The 25,447-nt window shown below is 45.9% G+C and overlaps 1 protein-coding gene across 1 annotated transcript in view; it reads left to right on the plus strand.

Moving 5' to 3' along the window:
* The window catches only part of LOC147109670 (cytosolic phospholipase A2 zeta-like), a 193,610-nt gene that overhangs the window by 120,254 nt on the left and 47,909 nt on the right, over positions 1–25,447 (plus strand). Inside the window, exons 11-12 of the mRNA XM_086003756.1 lie at positions 17,445–17,580; positions 20,698–20,834. Of these exons, the coding sequence (XP_085859882.1) occupies positions 17,445–17,580; positions 20,698–20,834 (273 nt within the window). The remainder of the gene's footprint in view (positions 1–17,444; positions 17,581–20,697; positions 20,835–25,447) is intronic.

A 25,447-nucleotide genomic window follows, 5' to 3' on the forward strand; every position in this document is an offset into this window, starting at 1 on the left:
CTGATCCTGTATCCAATTCCATTTTAACTTGGGACCCTGCTATCGTGAGGGTGACCCAAATGGTTCAGTGATCCTCTTTTGCGATTACATTGTGAAGTTTGAGACAGCTTAATCTCCTGTTCTCTGATTCACTATCGCTCATCTGGTCTTCTGAACTACTGTCCGTCATCTTTTGTACTTTCTTGTATGGTTCTTTAGTTGCCTTTTTGTTGTCGCTGGTCTTCTTCCCAGACCTACAAACTCGTGCAATGTGTCCAATCTTCCCGCATTGTCTGCATATTTTGTCTTTGGACCAGCAGTCCTTCTGGTCATGGTTAGTTCTGCCGCAGCGATAACATTTTGCAAATCCCCGTGTCATTTCGTGGGTGCCGTATTCCTGTGGTTTTTGTTGAATTTCTGCAGCTCCCCTGGCTGCTGCTTCATACGATACTGCCACGCTGAAAGCCTTATCTAGCGTCAGCTCTTTTTCTGCGAGTAACTTCTTCTGTGTTCCTTCACTCAGGAGTCCACAGACAAATTTGTCCCGTAAGGTATCTGCCAGTCCTGCTCCGAACTGGCAGTGCTTTGATAGCTTGTGTAGTTCCGTAAGATACTCAGCATTGCTCTCCTCTTTGTGCTGAGTTCTCCTGTGGAAATTAAATCTTTCTGCTATTAACAGCGGTGCAGGGTTTAAGTGCTCCTGTAGAACAGCAACAATTTCGTTAAAACTCTTCGCCTTCGGTTTGGCTGGAGTAATCAGATCCCTCAATAGGCCGTACGTTCTAGCGCCCATTACGTTTAGCAATATTGATGCCTTTTTCCCCTCCGCTATTTCATTTGCCTCGAAATATACCTCGACTCTTTCCACATACGTGGTCCAGTCCTCTAATGTATTATCAAAAGCAGTGATACTGCCAGTCTTCGGCATCTTGCAAATCTAAAATGGCGCCTCCCGCGCTTTGCCTTCTTCCCCGCTGTTGTTAGCGCTGCTTTCCACGGTTTCTTGCGCGTATTCTTTTTCTTTTATTATTTTCCCGTCGTGGAGCGGACCCTCTGGAACACTTCCCTCCCTCTTCTGAGGTCCGAACGCTGCCCAGCTTCGAAACACCGGCCGCGCCCTGTATGCTCCACCCTCTCTCTCCTTGCTTCCCGGCCCCTTTGCAGCCCAGGAAGGATCAGAGCACTACCTGCCACCAGCCCGATTAGCTGGGAAACCACGGACCGAGGAACCCAGCCTGGCTCTGGGCAGTCTCACCTGCAAGTTTTGAAATCGATGATTGACGGTCGACGCCCGTTTCTCGAGTTTCAATGGCCTATTTTTTTTTTTTCTTCTTTCTTCTGGCTCTGACCTTCAACACGTCGTCGGAGCTGCTGCTGAGTTGCAGGTAAGTTCGTTTCTAACTCGTCGCCAGTGTTAAGTCCGTGAATGATTGAGACACGGACTAGCAGGAGAGAAACAAACAAGTCTTTACTGGTGAAAGGCATAAACGAAACTAAAACAACAGAGGCTCTCTAGCGCCTTTTATACAGGGGTGGTCACTGCCGGTACTGCAGTCTGAGACCAGTTATTCTCTTAAAGGTACATACACAACAGTAGTGGATCTGCTGCCCTATGTACACCCTGCTCATTTTCTTTTCCATTGGAGCTCCATTGGCCAATGGAATGTTGTCCTTTATTTCAAGGGGGTTGGAGTATAGAAGCAGGGAAGTCGTGCGACAACTGTACAAGGTATTGGTGAGACCACACCTTGAGTACTGCTTACAGTTTTGTTCTCCTTATTTAAGGAAGGATATACTTGCATTGGAGGCAGTTCAGAGACGATTCACACGGTTGATTCCTGAGATGAGGGGGTTGACTTATGAAGAAAGGTTGAGCAGGCTGGGCCTATACGCATTGGAATTTAGAAGAATGAGAGGTGATCTTATTGAAACATATAAGATACTGAGGGGGCTCGACAAGGTAGATGCAGAGAGGATGTGTCCCCTCGTGGGGAAATCTAGAACTCGGGGGCACAGTCTCAGAATAAAGGGTTGCCCTTTTAGAACTGAGATGAGGAGGAATTTCTGGGTCATTAAATACATTTAAAGTGGAGATAGACAGATTTTTGCAAGATAAGCGAGTGAAGGGTTATGGGGAGCGGGCTGGGCAGTGGCTTTGAGCCCGAGATCAGCCATGATCTTATTGAATGGCGGAGCAGGCTCGAGGGGCCGAGTGGCCTATTCCTGCTCCTATTTCTTATGTTCTCCAGCCCATTTTCCTCCACCGCCCAAGGTTTAAAATCTGCCTCCAGCCTCTCTCTTACCATTGCAACTTGTCTGCTCTGAAGTTTTCCCCCTTGTGCCTGTAAGCTCTCCATCCTGCTTGCTTTCCTTCCTCCCTGCATGCTTTCTGTGTTAAAATGAAGACTCATCATGCTGATTCCTACTCTAGTTCATTCTTTCCCAGGTCCAAACTGTTGAACTGCTTATTTCCTTTAGTCTTTTCTTCAACCATGTGTAGGCTTTCAAATCCCAAGCCTGGAATCGCCTAATCAGTATTCCTGATCGTTCTCATCAACTTTCCTGCTCTTTTCAAGCTTAACGCACTGTAGGCCTCAGCTTGTCACTTGCATTCCTCAATAATTTAAAAAAATGCTGGAGAAAATATAAAAAGAAAGACTTGCATTTATACAACATCTTTCAAGACCACTGGATGTCCCAAAGTGCTTTACAGCCAATGAAGTACTTTTTGAAGTGTAGTCACTGTTGTAATGTGGGAAACGCGGCAGCCATTTTGTGCACAGCAAGCTCCCACAAACAGCATTGTGATAATGACCAGATAATCTGTTTTTGTTATGTTGATTGAGGGATACATTTTTTGCCAGGACGCTGGGGATAACTCCCCTGCTCGTCTTCGAAATAGTGCCATGGGATCTATTATGTCCACCTGAGAGGGCAGACGGGGCCTCGGTTTAACGTCTCATCCAAAAGACGGCACCTCTGATAGTGCAGCACTCCCTCGGTACTGCACTGGAGTGTCAGCTTAGATTTTTGTGCTCAAGTCCCTGGAGTGGGACTTGAACTCAGAACCTTCTGACTTAGAGGTGAGTGTGCTACCAACTGAGCCACGGCATATATAAGAACTAAGCTCCCCCCCCCCCCCCCCCAACCACCACACCACAGTGGCTTTTTCTTCAAGGCACCAGCCAGTTTACCAGGCCACACATAGACCACATGGTCCCACATGTACTGATCTCAGCCAGTTCGAGGGCTCATGGGCTCAGTATGTGCCAAAACTTCCAGCTCACCTGAAGAATGGCCACTTGTGGAATTAGCCCCACCATAAGTCTAGAGAGAAGAGGACAAAATTAGAACAAACAATCTAAAAAGGGTAAATTTCCACTGCTTTTTCATTGTTGCAGTCAGTACGTTGCAGTGCTGTGGGTGGGAAGAGGGGGGCGTGGGGAATCTGCGTGTTACGCTGAAGACTTCCTTCAAGCCCTGCAGTGCTTCGCTTCCCTATATGATTCATGCATTGCTGTGAACAGGGGTTCCCTTTGTTATAAGCATCAGAAAGAATGGAAGGGGGTGGTGGGCTCGAGGCATGGTGAAGAGGAGCTCCAACTACACTGCGCCACAAACTGAAGGAGCATGACTTCATATCAATCAGTCTTCCCTGACACGCTTCATGCTGTATGGGGTAACCAAGCAAAGACTAGGTGCTTGGGGAAGAGTCGGAATCAGTGCGAGGGGCACCAGTATCTGGGCTGCTCTGGTGCACCTAGTGGCAGTAATGTTCAGTTTGTTGGCAAGTTTCTCCCCTTGTGAGGACTGCCACCGGGGTTACTGTTCCTCGGGCACAGGTCTTCCAATTACCCATTCTGTGTGTGTTAGTCTCGACAGTGAATGGGTCAACAGATTGTTTGACCCGGGGCCATCACAGCTGAGCCCACTTATCCAGCAGGAGTCACCGGATAGAGATCAAAAGTAGGAACCCCGGCTAATTTTCTCCTCCCCAGTGCCAGGGTGCCAAGACGAGATAGCAATCTCAGCAAGCACAAACCAGAAAATGCTGGAAATGCACAGCATCATTATAATATATAAATTGTAATAGCTATTATAATTTATCAAAAATTACCATCATAGAATAACTTCTGTAAACGGAAGAAAAGTTTCATGTGTGCAACTCATCAGCTATTGCAGCTGGGAACTTCTGACCTGTTTAGTTCGGCTCCTCACTGCCTTTACCACTGGGAGGAGCAAGTACGCACATCTTACTCACTTGTTTGATCTTCTAAGGGGCGATAGTTAAAACCCTATCAAATTCATGATTTACTGTTCCATTCACCTTAAAAATCTGAACCAATTGGGCGTTAAATTGGATAGTGCAGGAGAATGGGTGTGGGGTCTGCAATTAACCTGTGCAACGTTGATTGTAATGCAGGAAGCAGAAGGTGGCACAGAGCATGCACTGAGGTTCTGTGAAGAGAAAAGAGAAGTTATCCACTTTAGTATGAAAAATAGAAAAGCAGAATATTTTTCAAATGGTGAGAGACTGGGAAATGTTGGTATTCAGAGGGACCTGGGTGCCCTTGTACATGACAACAGAAAGTTAACCTGCAGGTACAGCAAGCAATTAGGAAAGCAAATGGTATGTTAGCCTTTATTACAAAAGGATTGGAGTATAAGAGTAAAGAAGTCTTGCTACAATTGTACAAGGCTTTGGATTATACTGCAATTATATAGGGCCTTGATGACGCCACACCTGGAGTACTGTGTACAGTTTTGGTCTCCTTACGTAAGGAAGGATATACTTGCCATAGAGGATGTTATAAATCTCATCATCATAAAGAAACTACTCATGAAATAATGCTGGACGGCCAGCTGGTGGCACCGTCCAAGGAGTATAAACACTCGGGCGTGGGCCCAGCTTGCCCAGGGACATTTTGTAAGACAGGAACTAGTGAAGTACAACTAGACCTCCATGTTCTGAAACAAGTTGATTAAAGCCTTGCTTTATACTCAAACCAAGTGCGTAGTGAGTTTTATTACATCAGAGGGAGTGCAACGAAGGTTCACTAGACTGATTCCTGGGATGGGAGAGGGGATTGTCCTATGAGGAGAGATTGAGTGGACTAGCCCGATCTTCTCTAGAGTTTAGAAGAATGAGAGGTGCTCTCATTGAAACATATAATATTCTTAAGGGGCTTAACAGGGTAGATGCTGAGAGGATGTTTCCCCTGGCTTGGGGCGTCTAGGACTAGGGGTCACAGTCTCCATAAGGGGTCGGCCATTTAGGACTGAGATGAGGAACGATTCCTTCACTCAAAGGGTTGTCAATATTGGAATTCTCAACCTCAAAGGGGTGTGACTACTCAGCCGTTGAGTATATTCAGGACAGAGATCGATAGATTTTTGGGTACTAAGGGAATCAAGGGATATGGGGATAGTGCAGGAAGCTGGAGTTGAGGTAGAAAATCAGCCATGATCTGATTGCATGGCGGAGCAGGTTCGAAGGGCTGAATTGCCCGCTTATGCTCCTATTTCTTATGATCTCCAATGCTGCACTGGAAGCCTTGGTGCAGGAGGTAGACAGGAGGATGGACATTTTGTATCGCCCAGGGGCAGGAAGCCTACCAGGCACCTGATGAGGAGGTAACCAACGAGATGAATGCGAGGAGCATTGCTCCTCGTACCTGGATGCAGTGCAGATAGAAGATCAATGATCTGCTAAGACTTGTTAAGGTAAGATCAATCTTCATTGGCTTCCCATAGCTCCATCAACTGCTGAATTCACAGCAATCCCATCGCCCACCTACCTGCAATCTATTTAGTTCAGTTCAGTTTATTACCTTAACCTTACCCTCAAACACTCAGCACTTGCAAACTCCAGAGCCCCAACTCACATCTCTCACACACTGGCAGCTGTTTATTTAAACATGATCGCCACATCACCCAGACATATCACGAGACTCTCACTAACACACTTCTATCTTTCTTGCAGGAGAAGGTGGCGCAAAACACACGGCAGCAGTCTGCCCCTGGTGGAGGAGCAATGTAACTACATACTCGTTTCCCATTCAAGAGACGGTGTTGTCCAGAATGGGAAGGGGTAGGGCAGAGACTGTGGCCACTGGCGACGCTGGCGGAATCGCTGAGGAACCCTCCTCCTCTCTTCTCACTAACTCCACATACTCATTAATGTCCTTTAGGGAAGGAAATCCCTATGTGACTCCAGACCTACAGCAATGTGGTTGACTCTTAACTGCCCTCTAAAATGGGCTAGCAAACCACTTGGGTGCATCAAACTGCTAGGAAAAACAATAAGAATAAAACCGGCCGGATCACCCGCCGTCGACCTCGGCACCGGATTCGGACATGGCAAAGGCATACCCAGTCTTGTCGACCCTGCAAAGTCCTCCTCACTAATATCAGGGGACTTGTGTTAAAATTGGGATTGCTATCCCACAGACCAGTCAAGCAACAGCCTGACATAGTTATACTCACAGAATCATACCTTTCAGCCAACGTCCCAAACTCCTCCATCACTATCGTTGGGTATGTCCTGACCCACCGGCAGAACAGACCCACCAGAAGTGGGTGGCGGCACAGTGGTATACAGTTAGGAAGGAGTGGCCCTGGGATCCTCAACATTAACTCGACTCCATGCAGTCTCATGGCATGAGCTCAAACATGGGCAAGGAAACCGCCTGCTGATTACCACCTATCACCCTCCCTTAGCTGATGAATCAGTACTCCTCCATGTTGAACACCACTTGGAAGAAGCACTGAGGGTAGCAAGGGCACAGAATGTACTCTGGGTGGGGGACTGCGATGTCCATCACCAAGAGTGGCTCGGTAACACCACTACTGACCGAGCTGGTTGAGTCCTGAAGGACATTGCTCCTAGACTGGGCCTGCAGCAGGTGGTCAGAGAACCAACACAAGGAAAAAACCTACTTGACCTTGTCCTCTTCAATCTACCTATCGCAGTTGCATCTGTCTGTGACAGTATTGGTAGGAGTGACCACCGCACAGTCCTTGTGGAGATGAAGTCCTATATTCTGAGGACACCCACCATCGTGTTGTGTGGCACTACCACCGTGCTAAATGGGATAGATTCAGAACAGATCAAGTAGCTCAAAACTGGGCATCCATGAGGTGCTGTGGGCAATCAGCAGCAGCAGAATTTTTTTTATTATTATTCGTTCATAGGATGTGGGTGTCGCTGGCAATGTCAGCATTTATTGCCCATCCCTAGTTGCCCTTGAGAAGGTGGTGGTCTTCTTGAACCGCTGCAGTCCATGTGGTGATACATCTTTGTAGTGGCTTTTTGATTTGTATACCACCACAAGCTGTAACCTCATGGCCCAGCATATCCCTCACTCTAGCATTACCATCAAGCCAGGGCACCAACCCTGGTTCAATGAAGAGTGTAGAAGAGCATGCCAAGAGCAGCACCAGGCGTACCTAAAGATGAGGTGCCAACCTGGGGAAGCTATAACACATGCATGCTAAACAGCAGAAGCAGCAGCATACTGTAGACTAGAGCTAAGCGATCCCACAACCAACGGATCAGATCAAATCTCTGTAGCCCTGCCACATCCAGTCGTGAATGTTGGCGGACCATTAAACAACTAACGGGAGGAGGAGTCTCCATGAACATCCCCATCCTCAGTAATGGCAGAGCACAGCACATGAGTGCAAAAGACAAGGCTGAAGCATTTGCAACCATCTTCAGCCAGAAGTGCCAAGTGGGTGATCCATCTCTGCCTCCTCCTGAGGTTCCCAACATCACAGAAGCCAGTCTTCAGCCAATTTGTTTCACTCCATGTGATATCAAGCAACGGCTGAGTGCACTGGATACAGCAAAGGCTATGGGCCCTGACAACATCCCGGCTATAGACAGAGCTGAGCAATCCCACAACCTACAGATCAGATCAATGTTCTGCAGTCCTGCCACATCCAGTCATCAATGTTAGTGGACAATTAAACAACTAACGGGAGGAGAAGGCACCATGAACATCCCCAACCTCAATAATGGCAGAGCACAGCACGTGAGTGCAAAAGGCAAGGCTGAAGCATTTGCAACCATCCTCAGCCAGAAGTGCCAAGTGGGTGATCCATCTCAGCTAAAGTTTTGTGCCCCAGAACTAGCCGCACCTCTAGCCAAGCTGTTCCAGTACAGCTACAACACTGGCATCTACCCAACAAAGTGGAAAATTGCCCAGGTATGTCCTGTCCTCAAAAAGCAGGACAAATCCAATCTAGCCAATTACCACCTTATCCGCCTACTCTCAATCATCAGCAAAGTGATGGAAGGTATCATCGGCAGGGCTATTAAGCAGCACTTACCAATAACTGGCTCACCAAGTTTGGGTTCCGCCAGAACCACTTGGCTCCAGACGTCATTACAGCCTTGGCCCAAACATGGACAAAGGAGCTGAATTCTAGAGGTAAGGTGAAAGTGACTGCCCTTGACATCAAGGCAGCATTTGCCCAAGTGTGGCACCAAGGAGCCCTAGTAAGATTGAAGTCAATGTGGAAATCAGGGAGAACACTCTCCACTGGCTGGAATCATACTAAGCACATTGGAAGCTGGTTGTGGCTTTTGAAGGCCAATCATCTCAGCCCCAGGACATTGCTGCAGGAATTCCTCAGGGCATTGCCTGAGGCCCATCTTCAGCTGCTTCATCAATGACCTTCTCTCCATCATAAGGTCAGAAGTGGGAATGTTCGCTGATGATTGGACAGTGTTCAGTTCCATTCGCAACTCCTCAGATATGCATGCAACAAGACCTGGACAACATTCAGGCTTGGGCTGATAAGTGGCAAGTAACTTCCGCACCACACATGTTCCAGGCAATGACCATCTCCAACAAGAGAGTGTAGCCACCTCCCCTCGACATTGAACGGTATTACCATCGCCAAATCCCTCACCATCAACATCCTGGAGGTCACCATTGACCAGAAACTGAACTGGACCAGCCACATAAATACTGTGGCTACAAGAGCAGGTCAGAGGCTGGGTATTCTGCAGTGAGTGTCGCACCTCCTGACCCCCAAAGCCTTTCCGTCAAGGCACAAGTCAGGAGTGTGATGGAACACTCTCCACTTGCCTGGATGAGTACAGCTCCAACAACACTAAGAAGCTCGACACCATCCAGGACAAAGCAGTCTACTTGACCAGCACCCCATCCACAACCTTAAACATTCACTCCCTCCACCATCAGCGTACCGTGGCTGCAGTGTGTAACATCTACAAGATGCACTGCAGCAACTCGCCAAGGCTTCTTCGACAGCACCTCCCAAACCCGTGACCTCTACCACCTAGAAGGACAAGGGCAGCAGGCCATGGGAACACCACAACCTCCAAATTCTCCTCCGAGTCACAGACCATCCTGACTTGGAAATATATTGCTGATCCTTCATCGTCGCTTGGTCAAAATCCTCGAACTCCCTCACTAACAGCACTGTGGGAGTACCTTCACCACACGGACTGCAGCGGTTCAAGAAGGCGGCTCACCACCACCTTCTCTGGGACAACTAGGGATGGGCAATAAATGCTGGCCTTGCCGGCGATGCCCACATCCCATGAATGAATTTTTTTTTTAAACTCTTGAGAAGCTGCATATGGTGCCAGCACACATTTCTTCCTCTCTGTTCTCCCCACACCACAACCTAACCCTTTTTCATTTCAGCTCCCCAGGATGTTGAAGGTCCTTGGCCACTGGAGGAGGATGAAGAGAGCGACGATGAAAATGCACCGTCACTCGATCTTACACTCTAAGCTTAGAGATTGACACTGCGCGGTGTGGTTAGGTTAGAGGTGGTATCTGCACGTGGTGAGTCACCGGGCACTAGGGGGAGGGGGCAGGAGGCCACAGGTGCCAGCTCGCTGGAGGGCGAGGTCGGCTGTAGAGGACGCAGATGATGACTTTGATGGGACAGGCTACTGAAGAAGGTTAATGGGCATACACCAAGAAATGCTTGATGCACTGGGAAGGCTGCCAGTTAGCTTGTGCACAATGTCAAGGAGCATGGAGGAGTCCATCTCCAACTCAACACATGGTTTTGTGCAGAACACGAAGCCCATCCTTTCCAGCATGGAATGGGTGGTCACCTTGATCAGCTTACCTGTGGTCACGAGATGCTCTAACATGGTGGGTTCCAATCTGACAGCTTCCATTGCAACACAAACCCTTCCAAAAAAGCTCAAGCTGCTACATTGGAATTTCAGACTGCTCCCCGGAAGCTCAGACTGTTGCTATTGTGGCTGTGGGTGCCATTGTTGAAAGGGGCTTCCAGGACTTCACAGCAGTCCAGCAATCTGTTCTCCAACAGATTACTGGGATTGCTGAGACACTGCTCTGGGAGAGTGGCAGTGGCTCCATGGAGCACGAACCTACTGTCCTCTCTCAGGATGACCGCATTCCTGCTCCCACCCCTGCCACTGTGCCAGTGCCCATGCTGTTGCCTGTCAGCCAGCCAGTCCAACCAGGCCGCGATGCTGCATTCTGAAGTGGGGCCTTCTAGGTCCAGAGCTGCTCGCGGTCGACTTCCAAGGCCATCTGCAGTTTCCTCAATGGAAGCACAGGAGTCTTCCACCAGCCATGTTACAGCCACTGGTGAAGCATCTCGTAGTAGCACTAGGATAGGCAAAGGAACACAAAAGACGGGCATTAAGGGAATGCACAAGGCTGATTAGTTTCATTTTGTGTGCATTATGCCATTAGTGATCTGATAAAGTTCGTTTGGGATTTGCATTTGATGTTGGTTTTTATGTCTGCAGTCAAGTGAGGGAGATAGTGAGAGACGAGGACGATGTGATGGTTATTGTAAGAAGAAAGGTGATTGCTGGTGAATGGGGACTTGGAGTTGAGGTTAGTGGAAGCGCTTCCTCAGCTGATCTCGTAGAGCCCTGACAGAAAGAGGCTATCTTCCTTGCTGTCTCTCTTCCTCCTCCTCTTTTTGCTCCTCTTCAGTTTATCGGTTCGCAGGTGGTAATGAGGGCTGGCCCCTCATGATGGCGAAGTTGTAGAGCATGCAGCAGATGATGACAAATCTGGATACCCACCCAACGCTGTACTGCAGGGCTCCGCCTGAACGGTCCAGGCAGCAGAAACGTTTGTGGATGCTGATTGTCTGTTTGATGATGTTGCTTGTGACAGCAGGGCTCTCATTGTACTCCTACTGTGCGTGGATTCCTAACCAGAGTCATGAGCCATGTCACCCATTGCCAGCCTTTAACTTGGTAGCCTGGTTGGAATAAAGGTGGCAGAGGGGACTGCCGCGGGATGAAGGCATCGTGTCTACTGCCAGGATAGTGGGCACAGATCTGGATGATGCACTGTCTGTGGTCGCAAACCAGTTGTACGTTGAGTGGAATCCATTTCGATTGATAAATATTGCAGGGTTGTGATGGGGAGCATGCAAAGCCATGTGCGGCAGTCAGTGGCACCTTGCACCCTGGGGGAACCTGCCTTGCGGGCAAAACCCCGTGCTCTCTCACCCTGCTTCTCTGTCAGTGGGGAAGGAGATGTCGGTGTTCCTCCTCGTGTAGAGAGCCACAGTGACCTCCCTGATGCTGCAAACTGGGAGATGTTGCTACGGTCACCTGTTGCACCTGAAAGGAGCCCGTGGCATAAAGGTTGAGGGCGACGGTGACCTTGACAGCCACAGTCACTGTCCATGCCCTGGTATGAGGCTGGAGTTGTAGTTGCAGCTGGTGATGTAGCTTGGTGACCCCTGGTGAAGCAAAGGTGCCTCAGATATTACTCCTCAGTGAAGTTCAGGTTGGGGAAGTGCTCCCTGAAGACCCTCTATGGATATGGTCTGCTGCTGCATGTCCTGCTCCTCCTCCCTCTTCTGGCAGCTTATCCTGCGCTGGTGTCGCCCTTCACACTCCCTGTTATGCCTCATTCCTATAGGCAACCTCGAGGCAGATCATTTGTGAAGGATTCAGCAGCAATAGGAGTGCAACAGCAGCCAGACCTCTGTCTGTACAGACAAATTCAACTTTTCAACAGTCCTAGAACTCAACAAAAATTGCCTAGAATTCGAGCAGCAGCCGAAAGTAATAATCCAGCAATTTGCCTGTAATCCTGCGCGATCCCTTTAAATAGCGCAGGTGAGGGGGGCCATCATACCATTTACCGTTATTTTCTGCTGAGCGAGGTCAGCACAGGGCGTCTTGATTCACTGGGGCCTTCCAAAACGGCAATGACGGCCTGCAATCAGCGCTGCACACTGCCCTACCTGATGACCTCCGTGCTCTGCATGTTGCCGGCATACGATAATCTTGCGATTATCTTGATTATTTCCTACACTAAGGGTAGGAGAGTTCATGTCGGCTGGTGATGTGCGCTATTGTATAATGTGTTTTGGTCCGTGAGTCAGGCAGCTATTACATGCTGCTCCCTAAGGACTGAGCTTCACCTCCCTGAAGTTGGGCTTCAGCAGTGGAGTGTGGGAGTCAGTGAATTCAATGAGGTTTGGTTTTGGTTTTTTATTTTTATAACTTGCTGTGTATTGTAAAAAGTTACAAAAAATTGTATGGAATCTTTATTTAGAAGTTACTTATATTGATGTTTTTGTTGAATCAATGGTATTTACTTGGTGTTTCTCATTGCAGTCGATACTGTAGAAGCATCACAGAAGTAGTTTTTATTTAAACCTTTTTATTCTTTTGTGTTCTTTGATTTATAAATTATGTTATTCATCTCATAAAACAGAAAGTCATATTTTATTCAGGGCTTGGTGATACTGAGACACTCAACTAAGTGAATACAATAAGATTTGCATACAGTGGGCAAATGTCATGTGATCAAATATCATATGAGGCCTTAAATATGGGTATATTCAATCAATCTTGAGAGTATGTCTCATTCATTCTTTAAAATAAACACAAGCAAGGAATATGGGGATAATTAATCAAGTTACACAAGTTCTTCTTCACCTTTTTTCCAGTAGATACAGCAATTTTTTACTGACTAAAAAGACAAAGCAGCCATTTTATATGTGAAAAGTAGCCATTTTGTGTTTTTTCAATTATACAGACACAAGATGTGCAGCATCATGCACACAGTGTCCCTTATAAATATATAATTTCTCATTACAGGAAACTTTGTGCTATCCGGCACCCATGGGACCGAGCTACTGCCGTTTTTTTAAAAGCTCCGGATAGACCAGCGTCAATGTTATCAGATAGGAGCTTTTCATCGCAGTATCTGACCACAAACACTGTTGCTCAGCAACAGCTTGTAAACACTTGGCCCGTGGCTTGGAAGCGTCTCTGAAGCTGTTGCTAAGATACAGAGGCGCTTTCTAGCGCCTGCCGTGTCTGACCACAAACATTGTTGCTCAGCAACAGCTTGTAAACACTCGGCCCAGTAGCTTGGAAGCGTCTCTGAAGCTGTTCCTAAGCGACAAAGACGCTTTCCAGAGCCTGCCTGTGAAAAGAATGCTAGGAGAAAAAAAAACACCTAACCAAAACGGCTGCTGATTTCTGCCGTTAGATCAAAGTTGCCGGACATTCAACTTCCGGATAGCACAAAGTTTCCTGTAATACTTTTTAATGTCTGAACACATCTTTTATTGAGTGGTTAATTCAATGTTTCAAAAGTAGCAAGGTTATGCTCTATGTTGACTAACACAAAACCTGATCAAACCAAAATGGGCTGTGATGAAATCAGTTTTATAGTAGGTGTTCTTACTCCTCAAAACATTCACAACATTAAATGTCAGATGTTAGAAACATAGAATCGTACGGTGCAGAAGGAGGCCATTCAGCCACCGTGCCTGTGCCGGCTCTTTGAAAGAGCTGTCCAGTTAGTCCTACTCCTCTGCTCTTTCCCCCTAGCCCTGCAAATTTTCCTTTTCAATTCCTTTTTGAAAGTTACTATTGAATCTGCTTCCACCACCCTTGCAAGCAGTGCATTCCAGATCGTAACAATTTGCTGCATAAACAAAAAAAATTCTCCTCTGGTTCTTTTGCCAATGATCTTAAATTTGTTTCCTCTGGTTACCGACCCTCCTGCCAGTGGAAAAAGTTTCTCCTTATTTACTCCTCAAAACTCTTCATTATTTTGAACACCTCTATTAAATCCCCCCTTAACCTTCTCTGCTTCAAGGAGAACAATCCCAGCTTTTCTTGTCTCTCAATGTAACTGAAGTTCCTCATCCCTGGTACCATTTTAGTACATCTCCTCTCCAAGGCCTTGACATCCTTCCTAAAGTATGGTGCCCAGAATTGGACACAATATGCCAGCTGAGGCCTAACTAGTGATTTATAAAGGTTTAGCATACCTTCCTTTCATTTGTACTCTATACCTCTATTTATAAAGGCAAGGATTCGGTATGGTTTTTCTAACAACCTGATCTACTTTTCCTGCCACCTTCAAAGATTTGTGTATGTGAACCCCCAGGTCTCTCTGTTCCTGTACCACCTTTAAAATTGTACCATTTGTAACTTCCTAGGGGTCACCATTGACCAGCCACATAAATACTGTGGCTACAAGAGCAGGTCAGAGGTTAGGTAATCTATGACAAGTGACTCATCTCCTGACTCCCCAAAGCCTTTCCACCATCTAAAAGGCACAAGTCAGGAGTGTGATGGAATACTCTCCACTTGCCTGGATGAGTACAGCTCCAACAACACTCAAGAAGCTCAACACCATCCCACATTACCACAGTGACTACACTCCAAAAGTATTTAATTGGCTGTAAAGCGCTTCGAGACGTCTGGTGGTCGTGAAAGGCGCTGTATAAATGCAAGTCTTTTTCTTTTGTCCAGGACAAAGCAGCCCACTTGATTGGCACCCCATCCACCACCTTAAACATTCACTCCCTCCACCACCGGCGCAGCATGTTTGCAGTGTGTACCATCTGCAAGATGCACTGCAGCAACTCACCAAGACTTCTTTGACATCATCTCCCAAACCCACGACCTCTCACCTAGAAGGACAAGGGCAGCAGGCGCATGGGAACACCACCACCTCCAAGTTCCCCTCCAAGTCGCACATCATCCTGACTTGGAAGTATATTGCCGATCCTTCTTCATCGCTGGGTCAAAATCCTGGAACTCCCTCCCTAACAGCACAGTGGGAGTACCTTCACCACACGGACTGCAGCGGTTCAAGAAGGCGGCTCACCACCACCTTCTCGAGGGCAATTAGAGATGGGCAATAAATGCTGGCCTTGCCAGCGACACCCACATCCTGAGAATGAATTTTTTAAATCAGTATATATTGCCTGTCATTCTTTTTCAAAATGCATCACTTGACACTTCTGCATTAGATTTCATCTGCCATGTGTCTCTCTATCCTCCTGAAGTATGCCACTATCCTCACTGTTTACTACATATCTAAGTTTTGTGACATCTGCAAAGTTTGAAATTATGCCCTGTATACCCAAGTTTAGATCATTAATATATATCAAAAAGAGTAGTGGTCCTATACTGGCCCCTGGGGAATACCACGGTATTCTTCCCTCCAGTCTGAAAAACAACTCTTCACCACTACTCTCTGCTTTCTGTCTCTTGGCCAATTTTGTACCCACACTGCAACTGCCATGCACTCTCTTTGTTCACAGATTGATTAAACAAACAATAATTAAACACATACTTAACAGCAGCACTTACGACAAAACCTTGTGAGTTTTAGCCAGAGAATTCACGCACATAAAAAAAACTCAGCTTCATCAGATCTCTTATTCCACACTGTCCAGTAATAAAAGAAATTCAGAAATAATGTATTATATCTGAAAGAAAGCATTTCTAAAACTCTTACTAAGGAAATAGCACCTGTCTGACTACTGTAACCTACATGCACACAGTATTGGCGGCTAGATTTATTTTCACAGTGCTAAGCACTAATGCAATCCATGAATAAACTTGGAAGCGTTAATTTACAAATACACCACCCAGTCCCATATTTGGCATTGATTACTGTAAACACCACTCTCTTGGTTTGAGCATGTGGGATTCTGCATAACCAGTTCTTCTCCTCCTGCATTCCTTTCGCAGCTTTTGGGAGATTGAGACACAAGTCGTAACGATTGATTGCCCATTCATAAGTAAGTGGTTGGGAAACATAGCCCAGTTCAGATCCTGCAGGTTCCAAGGAATTAGTTTGGGATTCTAAAGAGATGTTTCTCAGTTAAGTAATGAACGCAACCCAGTATCTACAGTACAACTTTCTCAGGGTCAGCAGGAAAGGAATTGAAAGTGAGCACATCCAAACTTTCACTTATTTGTCGCTCCATGACACCTTGGGGAAAAATGTTCTCGTCCTCTCAAAACAATTAATTAACTTCAAACTTTGCTTTATTTTGCTAATTTATTTTTCCATGGGCTGGCAAACCACTAGTTAGGCTTCAGCTGGAGTAATGTTTCTAATTCTGGGCATCACACTTTAGGAAAGATGTCAAGGCCTTAGAGAGGGTGCAGAGGAGGTTTAGCAGAATGATACCACGGATATGGGACTTCTGTTTTAACTAGCAAAAGGGTCGATAAGCAGAGGACACAGATTTATAGTAATTGGCAAAAGAGCCAAAGATGAGAAGAATTTTTTAACGTAGCGACTTGTTATGATGTGGAATGCACTGACTGAAAGGGTAATGGAAGCAGATTCAATAATAACTTTCAAAAATTTCAGGGTTATGGGGAAAGAGCAGGGGAGTGGGACTAATTGGATAACTCTTTCAAAGAGCCGCACATGAATGCTGGGCCGAATGGCCTCCTTCTGTGCTGTAAGATTCTATGATTCGAAGTTACAGTTCCAAGCTTGCTTTTAAGATTGATCAGACCTTAAACGAATTCTAAAGTATCTGTTTCAACACCCACTTTTTATTCCTCTTTTCACCCCTTCTGTGTAGCAATCCAGACGTTACTGCATTACCTCATACAGCTTCATAATTTTAAGGACTTGGTCCCTTATCAATAAATTTGGTTTTTACGAGTTATTTTTCCATAGACTGGTACAACTCCCAACTTGACCACAATCCATAACTTTCCAGATCAGCCATGATCTAATTGAATGACGGAAAAGGCTCGAGGGGCTGAATGGCTTACTCCTGTTCCTATCTGTGATCTTTCTCCGGGTGCTTATCTTCAAGGCCTTTACGAATGAATAAAGGGAGCTTCTCTGCCTGTATGTGGTCGCAGATGTTCCCTTCTGCAGAACTTATCAACTAATTACAGCTCTCTGAAATATATGCACTGGGCTGTCTTTTAATTAAGTTTATTATCTAAACTGACCATTGCTTTAAGGTTAGCCTTAATTCAACAGTTCAGTGGTCTAACTTGACTTATACTTACTCACTTAACAGGTAAAAGCTAAAGGTCACTATTGCTACAATATAGAGAGAAATCAATAGCAGTATAAGATTAGCAGATTTCAAGACTGTCTGATTAACCCTTTCCTTACAGCTACACCTCTCACCTTACAAACGGGTTGGGTTTGACTGTGAATGTCCTTGTTGCACAGCTTTGAAGATCTTGACGTGCGCCTGAGTTTTGACATCTGTGACCCGGAAAAGGAGTTCCTTGTAAAGAGAAAGAAATTTAGCGCACGGGCACTGAAGACGGCACTCAAACTAAAGAAGACCCCTAAGGACAATCATGTATGAAGCAAAGGATGCAATGAGCTGAAAACGCAACCTTCACTGGGCGGGGAGGGGGAGAAGAAGCCCTATTTTCTGCTGTTTAAGTAACTCCTACCCTAACACTTAGCACTGCACATAGGGCTGCGACTAACTACATGCTAATAATTTTACTTTTGAAGTTATATAAAACTTTCCCCCAATAATTCTTATTTATGATGTGAAGCAGTGGGAAGCTGTTACAGATGTATTATGTGTGTCCGTCTCAAACTGCAGTTGTAGAAACACCAGCGCTTTGTGTCTGAGTGGCAGTCTCAGGCCCTGCGTCATCAGTACAATAGTGACTGTAAAATGGGGTAGGTGGCTTGGTCATAGGAAGTCTCTTACTATTGGAGCCCAACTCCCAAACACAGGCATAGCTTCCTCTACTCTGCCATAGTATTGCACCTCAGCCCAAACCTCAGAAGCTGTTGCATTCGAGTGATATCTTCCATTTCTCACATCAGACATCCTAAAGCTTCTCAATATGGGATTGCCAAATTAGAGGCTGTTTTGCATTCTGGCCCATGCCCCCTGAGGACTTGGTCATGACCAACTAAGCTCTTGGCACATAGGATGCTTACACCAACATGGGAGAGATTAGTAATAAAAATAGAAAATGCTCAGCAGGTCAGGCAGCATCTGTGGAGAGAGAAACAGAGTTAACGTTTCAGGTCGACGACCCTTCGTCAGAACTGGAAAAAGTTAGAGATGTAACAGATTTTTAAGCAAGTGTAAGGGCAGGGAAAGGGAGGAGGGGAGGAAAGAACAAAAGGGAAGGCAGGAGAGATTAAAAAACAAAAGGGATGATGGTGCTAGGCAAAAGGAATACTCAGCAGGTCAGGCAGCATCTGTGGAGAGAGATACAGAGTTAACGTTTCAGGTCGATCACCTTTGGTCAGAACTGGAAAAAGTACATTGTGAGGAAAGGTCATCGACCTGAAATGTTAACTCAGTTTCTCTCTCCACAAAGCATATCAAGTTAGCCCAGTCTGCTCAGGCGATGTTTCACTGCCAAATTTGTGAGGCCGTCAACCAAAGGTAAGTTTCTACAGTTTTGTTTTTTAAAAAGTCACCTTCCTGTGGAGCCAGGAGTAGTAGGAGTGCTCCCTGAATGCCACAGGACTCGCAATTGCTCCCCCCACCCCCATAGCCCACTCCAACCTCCCTCCCGGCACTTCACTGCGGGCAGCTGCCAGTGAGTCAGCTGGTCCGAAATTGATGTCTTCCGTTGGGCGAGCTGCCTGTGGCGGCGTGACCAGCACCAATTACTCAGATGCAGCCCAAGGACCTATTTCTATCGATCCCCGGGCCTCTTTCCTCGAGTGCACACTGCCTCTCCAAACGGGCAGAGACCAATCTTTACCAAGTGTGGGCTAACTGAGGCGCTATATAAATTTAACATTACCTCCCTGCTTATGTATCCTTTTTCCCTAGAATTTAACCCCAATAATTTGTTTGCATTGTATGTGGCCTTATCAACTGTGTTACTACTTTTAGGGATTTATGTATCTGTTTTCCCAGACCTCTTTGCTCCTCTACCCCACTTAGTTTCTTGCCTTCCAAGGAATAAGTGACCTCCTTATTACTCTTAACAAAATGAACCACCTCACACTTTCCTTTATTGAATTTCATTTGCCATTTATCCACTCAGGCTGCAAGCCTGTTTATGTCTTCCTGCATTTTGGTGCAGTCCTCCACAATTTATTAGCTATAACCCCTCCCTTCCCCCCACCCCCCCAAATTTGGTATCGTCTGTAAATTTCGACACCATATATATAGTGAACAACAGTGGTCCCAGCACCGATCCCTGCGGGACACCACTTCCCACTTTTTGCCAGTCCGAGAATCTTTCTTTAACTTATACCCTGTGTTTTCTGTTTTTGTAGCGTTCAATCCATTCTGCTACATGGCCCCTGATTCCACACACCCTGACCTTAGTCATGAGTATTACCATAAGATGGCACCTTATCGAAAGCCTTCTCAAAGTCCATATATTGTATATCACATCCACTGCATTGCCCTTATCTACACTTTCTGTTACTTAAACGAATTCAAAAAGGTTGGCTGAACATGACTATCTTTTTAGAAATTCATGCTGACTATTTTTTAGTATCTTTCCTACCACTGACGTCAAGCTATCTGGTCACTAGTTCCCTGGATTAGTTCTGTCTTCCTTTTTGAAGAGAGGAATTATATTTGCTGTTAACCACTCAGAATCATACAGGCCCATTGTGCCTGTGCTGGCTGTCTGAAAAAGCTATCCAATTAGACCCACTCTTTCCCCATAGGTCTGCAAATTTTTCTTTTTGTAAGAATATATCCAATTCCCTTTTGAAAGTTACTATTGAATCTGCTTCTACCACCTTTTCAAGCCATGTAACTCGCGGAGTAAAAAAAGTCTCCTCATCTACCCCCTGGATTTTTTGCCAATTATCTTAAATCTGTATCCTCTGGTTACCGACCCTCCTACCATTGGAAACAGTTTCTCCCTATCTACTCTATCAAAACCCCTCATAATTTTGAAAACCTCTATTAAATCTCCCCTTTGCTCTAAGAACAACCCCAGCTTCTCCAGTCTCTCCACATAACTGAATTCACTTATCCCTAGTACCATTATAATAAATCTCCTCTGCATCCTCTCCAAAGCCTTGACATCCTTTCTAAAGTGGTGCCCAGAATTGGCCACCTTGTTCCTGTTGAGCTCCAACCAGTGATTTATAAAGGTTTACCGTAGCTTCCTTGCTTTTGTACTCTATGCTCTATATGGGAGCCATCTAATGCTTACATCTGACTCAGTTTCTCTCATTAGAATAAGGGAAATACATTTGCCCCAGATTTACATGCACTGTGTAGATGAACAGTGTTCTGGTTCATTGTGTCGAACGATTTACAGGTACCTGTACAGGTACAGAGCGGGGGAGTGGGACTAATTGGGTAGCACATTCAAAGAGCCGGCACGGACAAAATGGGCCGAACGGACTCGTTCTGCGCTGTCGAATTCTATGATTCTGTTATAGCAATCCTTGGCTCGAGGGTGGAATGCAAGCATTGACATCCCTTTATGGCGCTCTGATTCATTGTGTTTGTAATTTACAGGTACCTGTTATAGCAATCCTTGGCTCGGGGGGTGGAACACGAGCAATGACATCCCTTTATGGCGCTCTATTAGGGTTGCAGAAGTCGAACATCTTGGACTGTATAACTTACATCGTTGGGGTGTCGGGTTCGACCTGGTGAGTATGTGTCTGAGTTGAATTGATAACATATTTCTGATAAATAGTTTGTGTAATCTTTGTGCTCATCAAAATGAAGGGTGTTAGTTCAGGGAAATGGAACTCTTTCCCAGTTTGGGCACCCAGGCCCTGATATTAACAGGGAGGGTGCAAGGGAGGCCGTAATTGGCCGAAGAACTCAGCAAGGCCGGGGACGTGGAGACCCTGCCGATCTCCATGGCAGGGCCTCGTATAATAAAATGCTGCAGTCTCCTGTCCGACAGACTGGACAGACCGACACCCTGGCCGGCAGGCGGGTGCACGAACAAGCAGCAAGAGGCGGTCCCTGGCAGTTAGTGAGGCTCGTGGCCGCGATCGGGAGTGGGGGAGGGGGGAGGAGTAGTCTGTCAGCGATCGGAACCGGGGTAGCGTGTTCCTGCCACAGTCGGGAGGGAGGGTGGGTGGGTAGCCCGGTGTAAGGAAGGCCCAAGACTTCATTGTGAGGATCAAAGGAGCACTCCTGGCCCACAAGAAAACCTGAAAATCAATTTCAAATTTACCTTCTGGGCCTCTTATGGCCCGGGATCTGGCTCCCAGCAGGTTTTGCCTCACGGGAGAGTAGACACTACCGCCGCCCCCCCACCCCCCCTGCTCAGGAAAGGTCCCGGCAGATTGGAAAACTGCTAATGTAACACCCTTATTTAAGAAGGGAAGTAGACAAAAAGCTGGAAACTATAGACCAGTTAGCCTAACATCTGTGGTTGGCAAAATGTTGGAGTCCATTATTAAGGAAACAGTAACAGAGCATTTGGATAAACATAATTTAATAGGACAGAGTCAGCATGGTTTTATGAAGGGGAAGTCATGTTTGACAAATTTGCTTGAATTCTTTGAGGACGTAACATACAGGGTGGATAAAGGGGAACCAGTGGATGTTCTGTATTTGGACTTCCAAAAGGCATTTGACAAGGTTCCACACAAAAGATTACTGATCAAGATAAAAAATCACGGGATTGGGGGTAATATACTGGCATGGGTGGAAGATTGGCTATCTAACAGAAAACAAAGAGTTGGGATAAATGGTTCGTTCTCGGGCTGGCAATCAGTAACCAGTGGTGTTCCGCAGGGGTCAGTGCTGGGACCCCAACTCTTTACAATCTATATTAACGATTTGGAGGAAGGGACCGAGTGCAACATATCCAAGTTTGCCGATGATACAAAGATGGGAGGGAAAGCAGTGAGTGAGGAGGACATAAAAAACCTGCAAAAGGACATAGACGGGCTAAGTGAGTGGGCAGAGATTTGGCAGATGCAATATAATGTTGGAAAGTGTGAGGTTATGCACTTTGGCAGAAAAAATCAAAGAGCAAGTTATTATCTAAATGGAGAGAAACTGCAAAGTGCTACAGTACAAAGGGATCTGGGGGTCCTAGTGCATGAAACACAAAAAGTTAGTATGCAGGTACAGCAGGTGATCAGGAAGGCCAATGGAATCTCGGCTTTTATTGCAAGGGGGATGGAGTATAAAAACAGGGAAGTCTTGCTGCAGTTATACAGCATTTGGCCCCTCGAGCCTGCTCCGCCATTCAATGAGATCATGGCTGTTCGTCCAAATTCAGTACCCTGTTCCTGCCTTCTCTCCATATCCCTTGATCCCCCTAGCCTTAAGAAATATATCCAACTCCTTCTTGAATATATTTAATGAATTGGCCTCTACTGCCTTCTTTGGTAGAGAATTCCACAGGTTCACCACTCTCTGGGTGAAGAAATTATTCCTCATCTCTGTCCTAAATGGCTTACCCCTTATCCTTAGACTGTGACCCCTGGCTCTGGACTCCCTGGCCATCGGGAACATCCTTCCAGCATCTAGTCTGTCTAGTCCTGTTAGAATTTTATAAGTTTCGATGAGATCCCCTCTCATTCTTCTAAACTCCAGCGAGTACAAGCCCAATCGACCCAATCTCTCATACGTCATTCCTGCCATCCCAGGTATCAGCCTGGTGAATCTTCGCTGCAGTCCTTCCATGGCAAGAACATCCTTCCTCAGATAAGGCGACCAAAACTGCACACAATACTCCAGATGTGGTCTCACCAAGGCCCTATACAACTGCAGCAGGACATCCTTGTTCCTGTACTCAAACCCTCTCGCTATGAAGGCCAACATACCATTTGCCTTCTTAACCGCCTGCTGCACCTGCATGCTTACCTTCAGCGACTGGTGCACAAGGACACCCAGGTCTCGTTGCACTTCCCCTTCTCCCAATCTATTGCCATTCAGATAATAATCTGCCTTCCTGTTTTTGACACCAAAGTGGATAACCTCGCATTTATCCACGTTATATTGCATCTGCCATGCTTCTGCCCAATCACCCAACCTGTCCAAATCATACTGGAGTTTCTCGGTATCCTCCTCACAGCACACACACCCACCCAGCTTTGTGTCGTCTGCAAACTTGGAGATATTACATCTAGTTCCCTCATCCAGATCATTAATATATATTGTGAATAGCTGGGGTCCAAGGACCAGTCCCTGCGGTACCCCATTAGTCACTGCCTGCCACTCGGAAAAAGAGCTGTTTATTCCAACTCTTTGCTTTCTGTCTGCCAACCAGTTCTCTATCCAAGTCAATACCTTGCCCCCAATCCCATGTGCCTTAATTTTACATGCTAATCTCTTTTGCGGGACCTTATCGAAAGCCTTTTGAAAGTCCAAGTACACCACATCCACTGGTTCTCCCTTATCTATTTTACCAGTTACATCCTCAAAAAATTTGAGTAGATTAGTCAAGCACGATTTACCTTTTGTAAATCCATGTTGACTTTGTCTGATCCGGTCACTTTTTTCCAAGTGCTCTGCTATTACATCCTTTATAATGGACTCTTGCATTTTCCCCACTACCGATGTCAGGCTTACCGGTCTGTAATTCCCCGTTTTCTCTCTACCACCCTTTTTGAACAGTGGGGTAACATTAGCTACCCGCCAATCCATGGGTACTGTTCCAGAGTCTGTCGAATTTTGGAAGATGACCCGCAATGCATCTACTATTTCTAGGGCCACTTCCTTAAGTACCCTAGGATGTAGATTATCAGGCCCTGGGGATTTATCAGCCCTCAATCCCATCAATTTCCCTAACACCACTTCCCTACAAATACTGATTTCTATCAGTTCCTCCCTTTCATTAGACCCTATGTTCCCCGACATCTTTGGGAGGTTATTTGTGTCCTCCTTTGTGAAGACACAACCAAAGTATGTATTTAATTGGTCTGTCATTTCTTTGTTCCCCATTATAAATTCCCCTGATTCTGACTGCAAGGGACCTACGCTTGACTTCACCAATCTTTTTCTCTTCACATATCTATAAAAGCTTTTACAGTCAGTTTTTATGTTCCCTGCAAGCTTACTCTCATACTCTATTTTTCCCCCTCTTAATTAATCCCTTTGTCCTCCTTTGTTGAATCCTAAACTGCTTCCAATCCTCAGGTTTACTGCTTTTTCTGGCCAATTTATATGTCCTCTCCTTGGATCTTATGCTATCCCTAATTTCCCTTGTTCGCCACGGTTGAGTCACCTTTTTTGTTTTATTTTTATGCCAAATTGGGATGAACAAATTCTGCAGTTCATCCATGCGATCTTTGAATGTTTGCCATTGCCCATCCACCATCAACCCTTTGAGTGTCATTCCCCAATCAATCCTACCCAACTCGCACCTCATACCATCGTAGTCTCCTTTATTTAAATTCAGGACCCTAGTCTCCGAGTCAACTATTTCACTCTCCATCTTAATGAAGAATTCTATCATATTATGATCGCTCTGACCCAAGGGGCCTCTCACAACAAGATTGCTAATTAATCCTTTCTCATTACATAATACCCAGTCTAAGATGGCCTGATCTCTAGTTGGTTCCTCGACATATTGGTTCCGGAAACCATCCCGTATACACTCCAGGATTTCCTCCTCCACAGTATTGTTACTAATTTGGTTAGCCCAATCTATATGTAGATTAAAGTCACCCATGATAACTGCTGTGCCCTTATTGCACGCTTCTCTAATTTCCCGTTTAATGCCATCCCCGACCTCCGCATTACTGTTTGGAGGTCTATATACCACTCCCACTAACGTTTTCTGCCCCTTGGTATTTCTCAGTTCTACCCATACAGATTCCACATCATCAGGCTAATATCCTTCCTTTCAATTGTGTTAATCCCCTCTTTAACCAGCAATGCTACCCCACCTCCTTTTCCTTTTTGCCTATCTTTCCTGAATATTGAATACCCTGGGATATTGAGTTCCCAGCCTTGGTCACCCTGGAGCCATGTTTCCATAATCCCAATCATATATTCGTTTACTTCTATTTGCGCAGCTAATTCATCCACCTTATTACGAATGCTCCTTACATTAAGACGCAAAGCTTTCAGGCTTGTTTTTTTAACGCTCTTAGATCTTTTAGAATTATTATTTACTGTGGCCATGTTTGATTTAAACCCTTGATTTCTCTGCCTGACACTTTTGTTTTTCTCCTTCCTGTCTTTTGCTTTTATCCTTGTTCCCCTTTCCTCTGTCTCTCCGCTCAGGTTCCCAACCCCCTGCCATTTTAGTTTAAACCCTCCTCCAGAGCATTAGCAAACACTCCCC

This window comes from Somniosus microcephalus, chromosome 12 (genome assembly GCF_052327205.1).
Source record: "Somniosus microcephalus isolate GS21.2 chromosome 12, FLI_Smic_1.0, whole genome shotgun sequence".
NCBI lineage: Eukaryota > Metazoa > Chordata > Chondrichthyes > Squaliformes > Somniosidae > Somniosus > Somniosus microcephalus.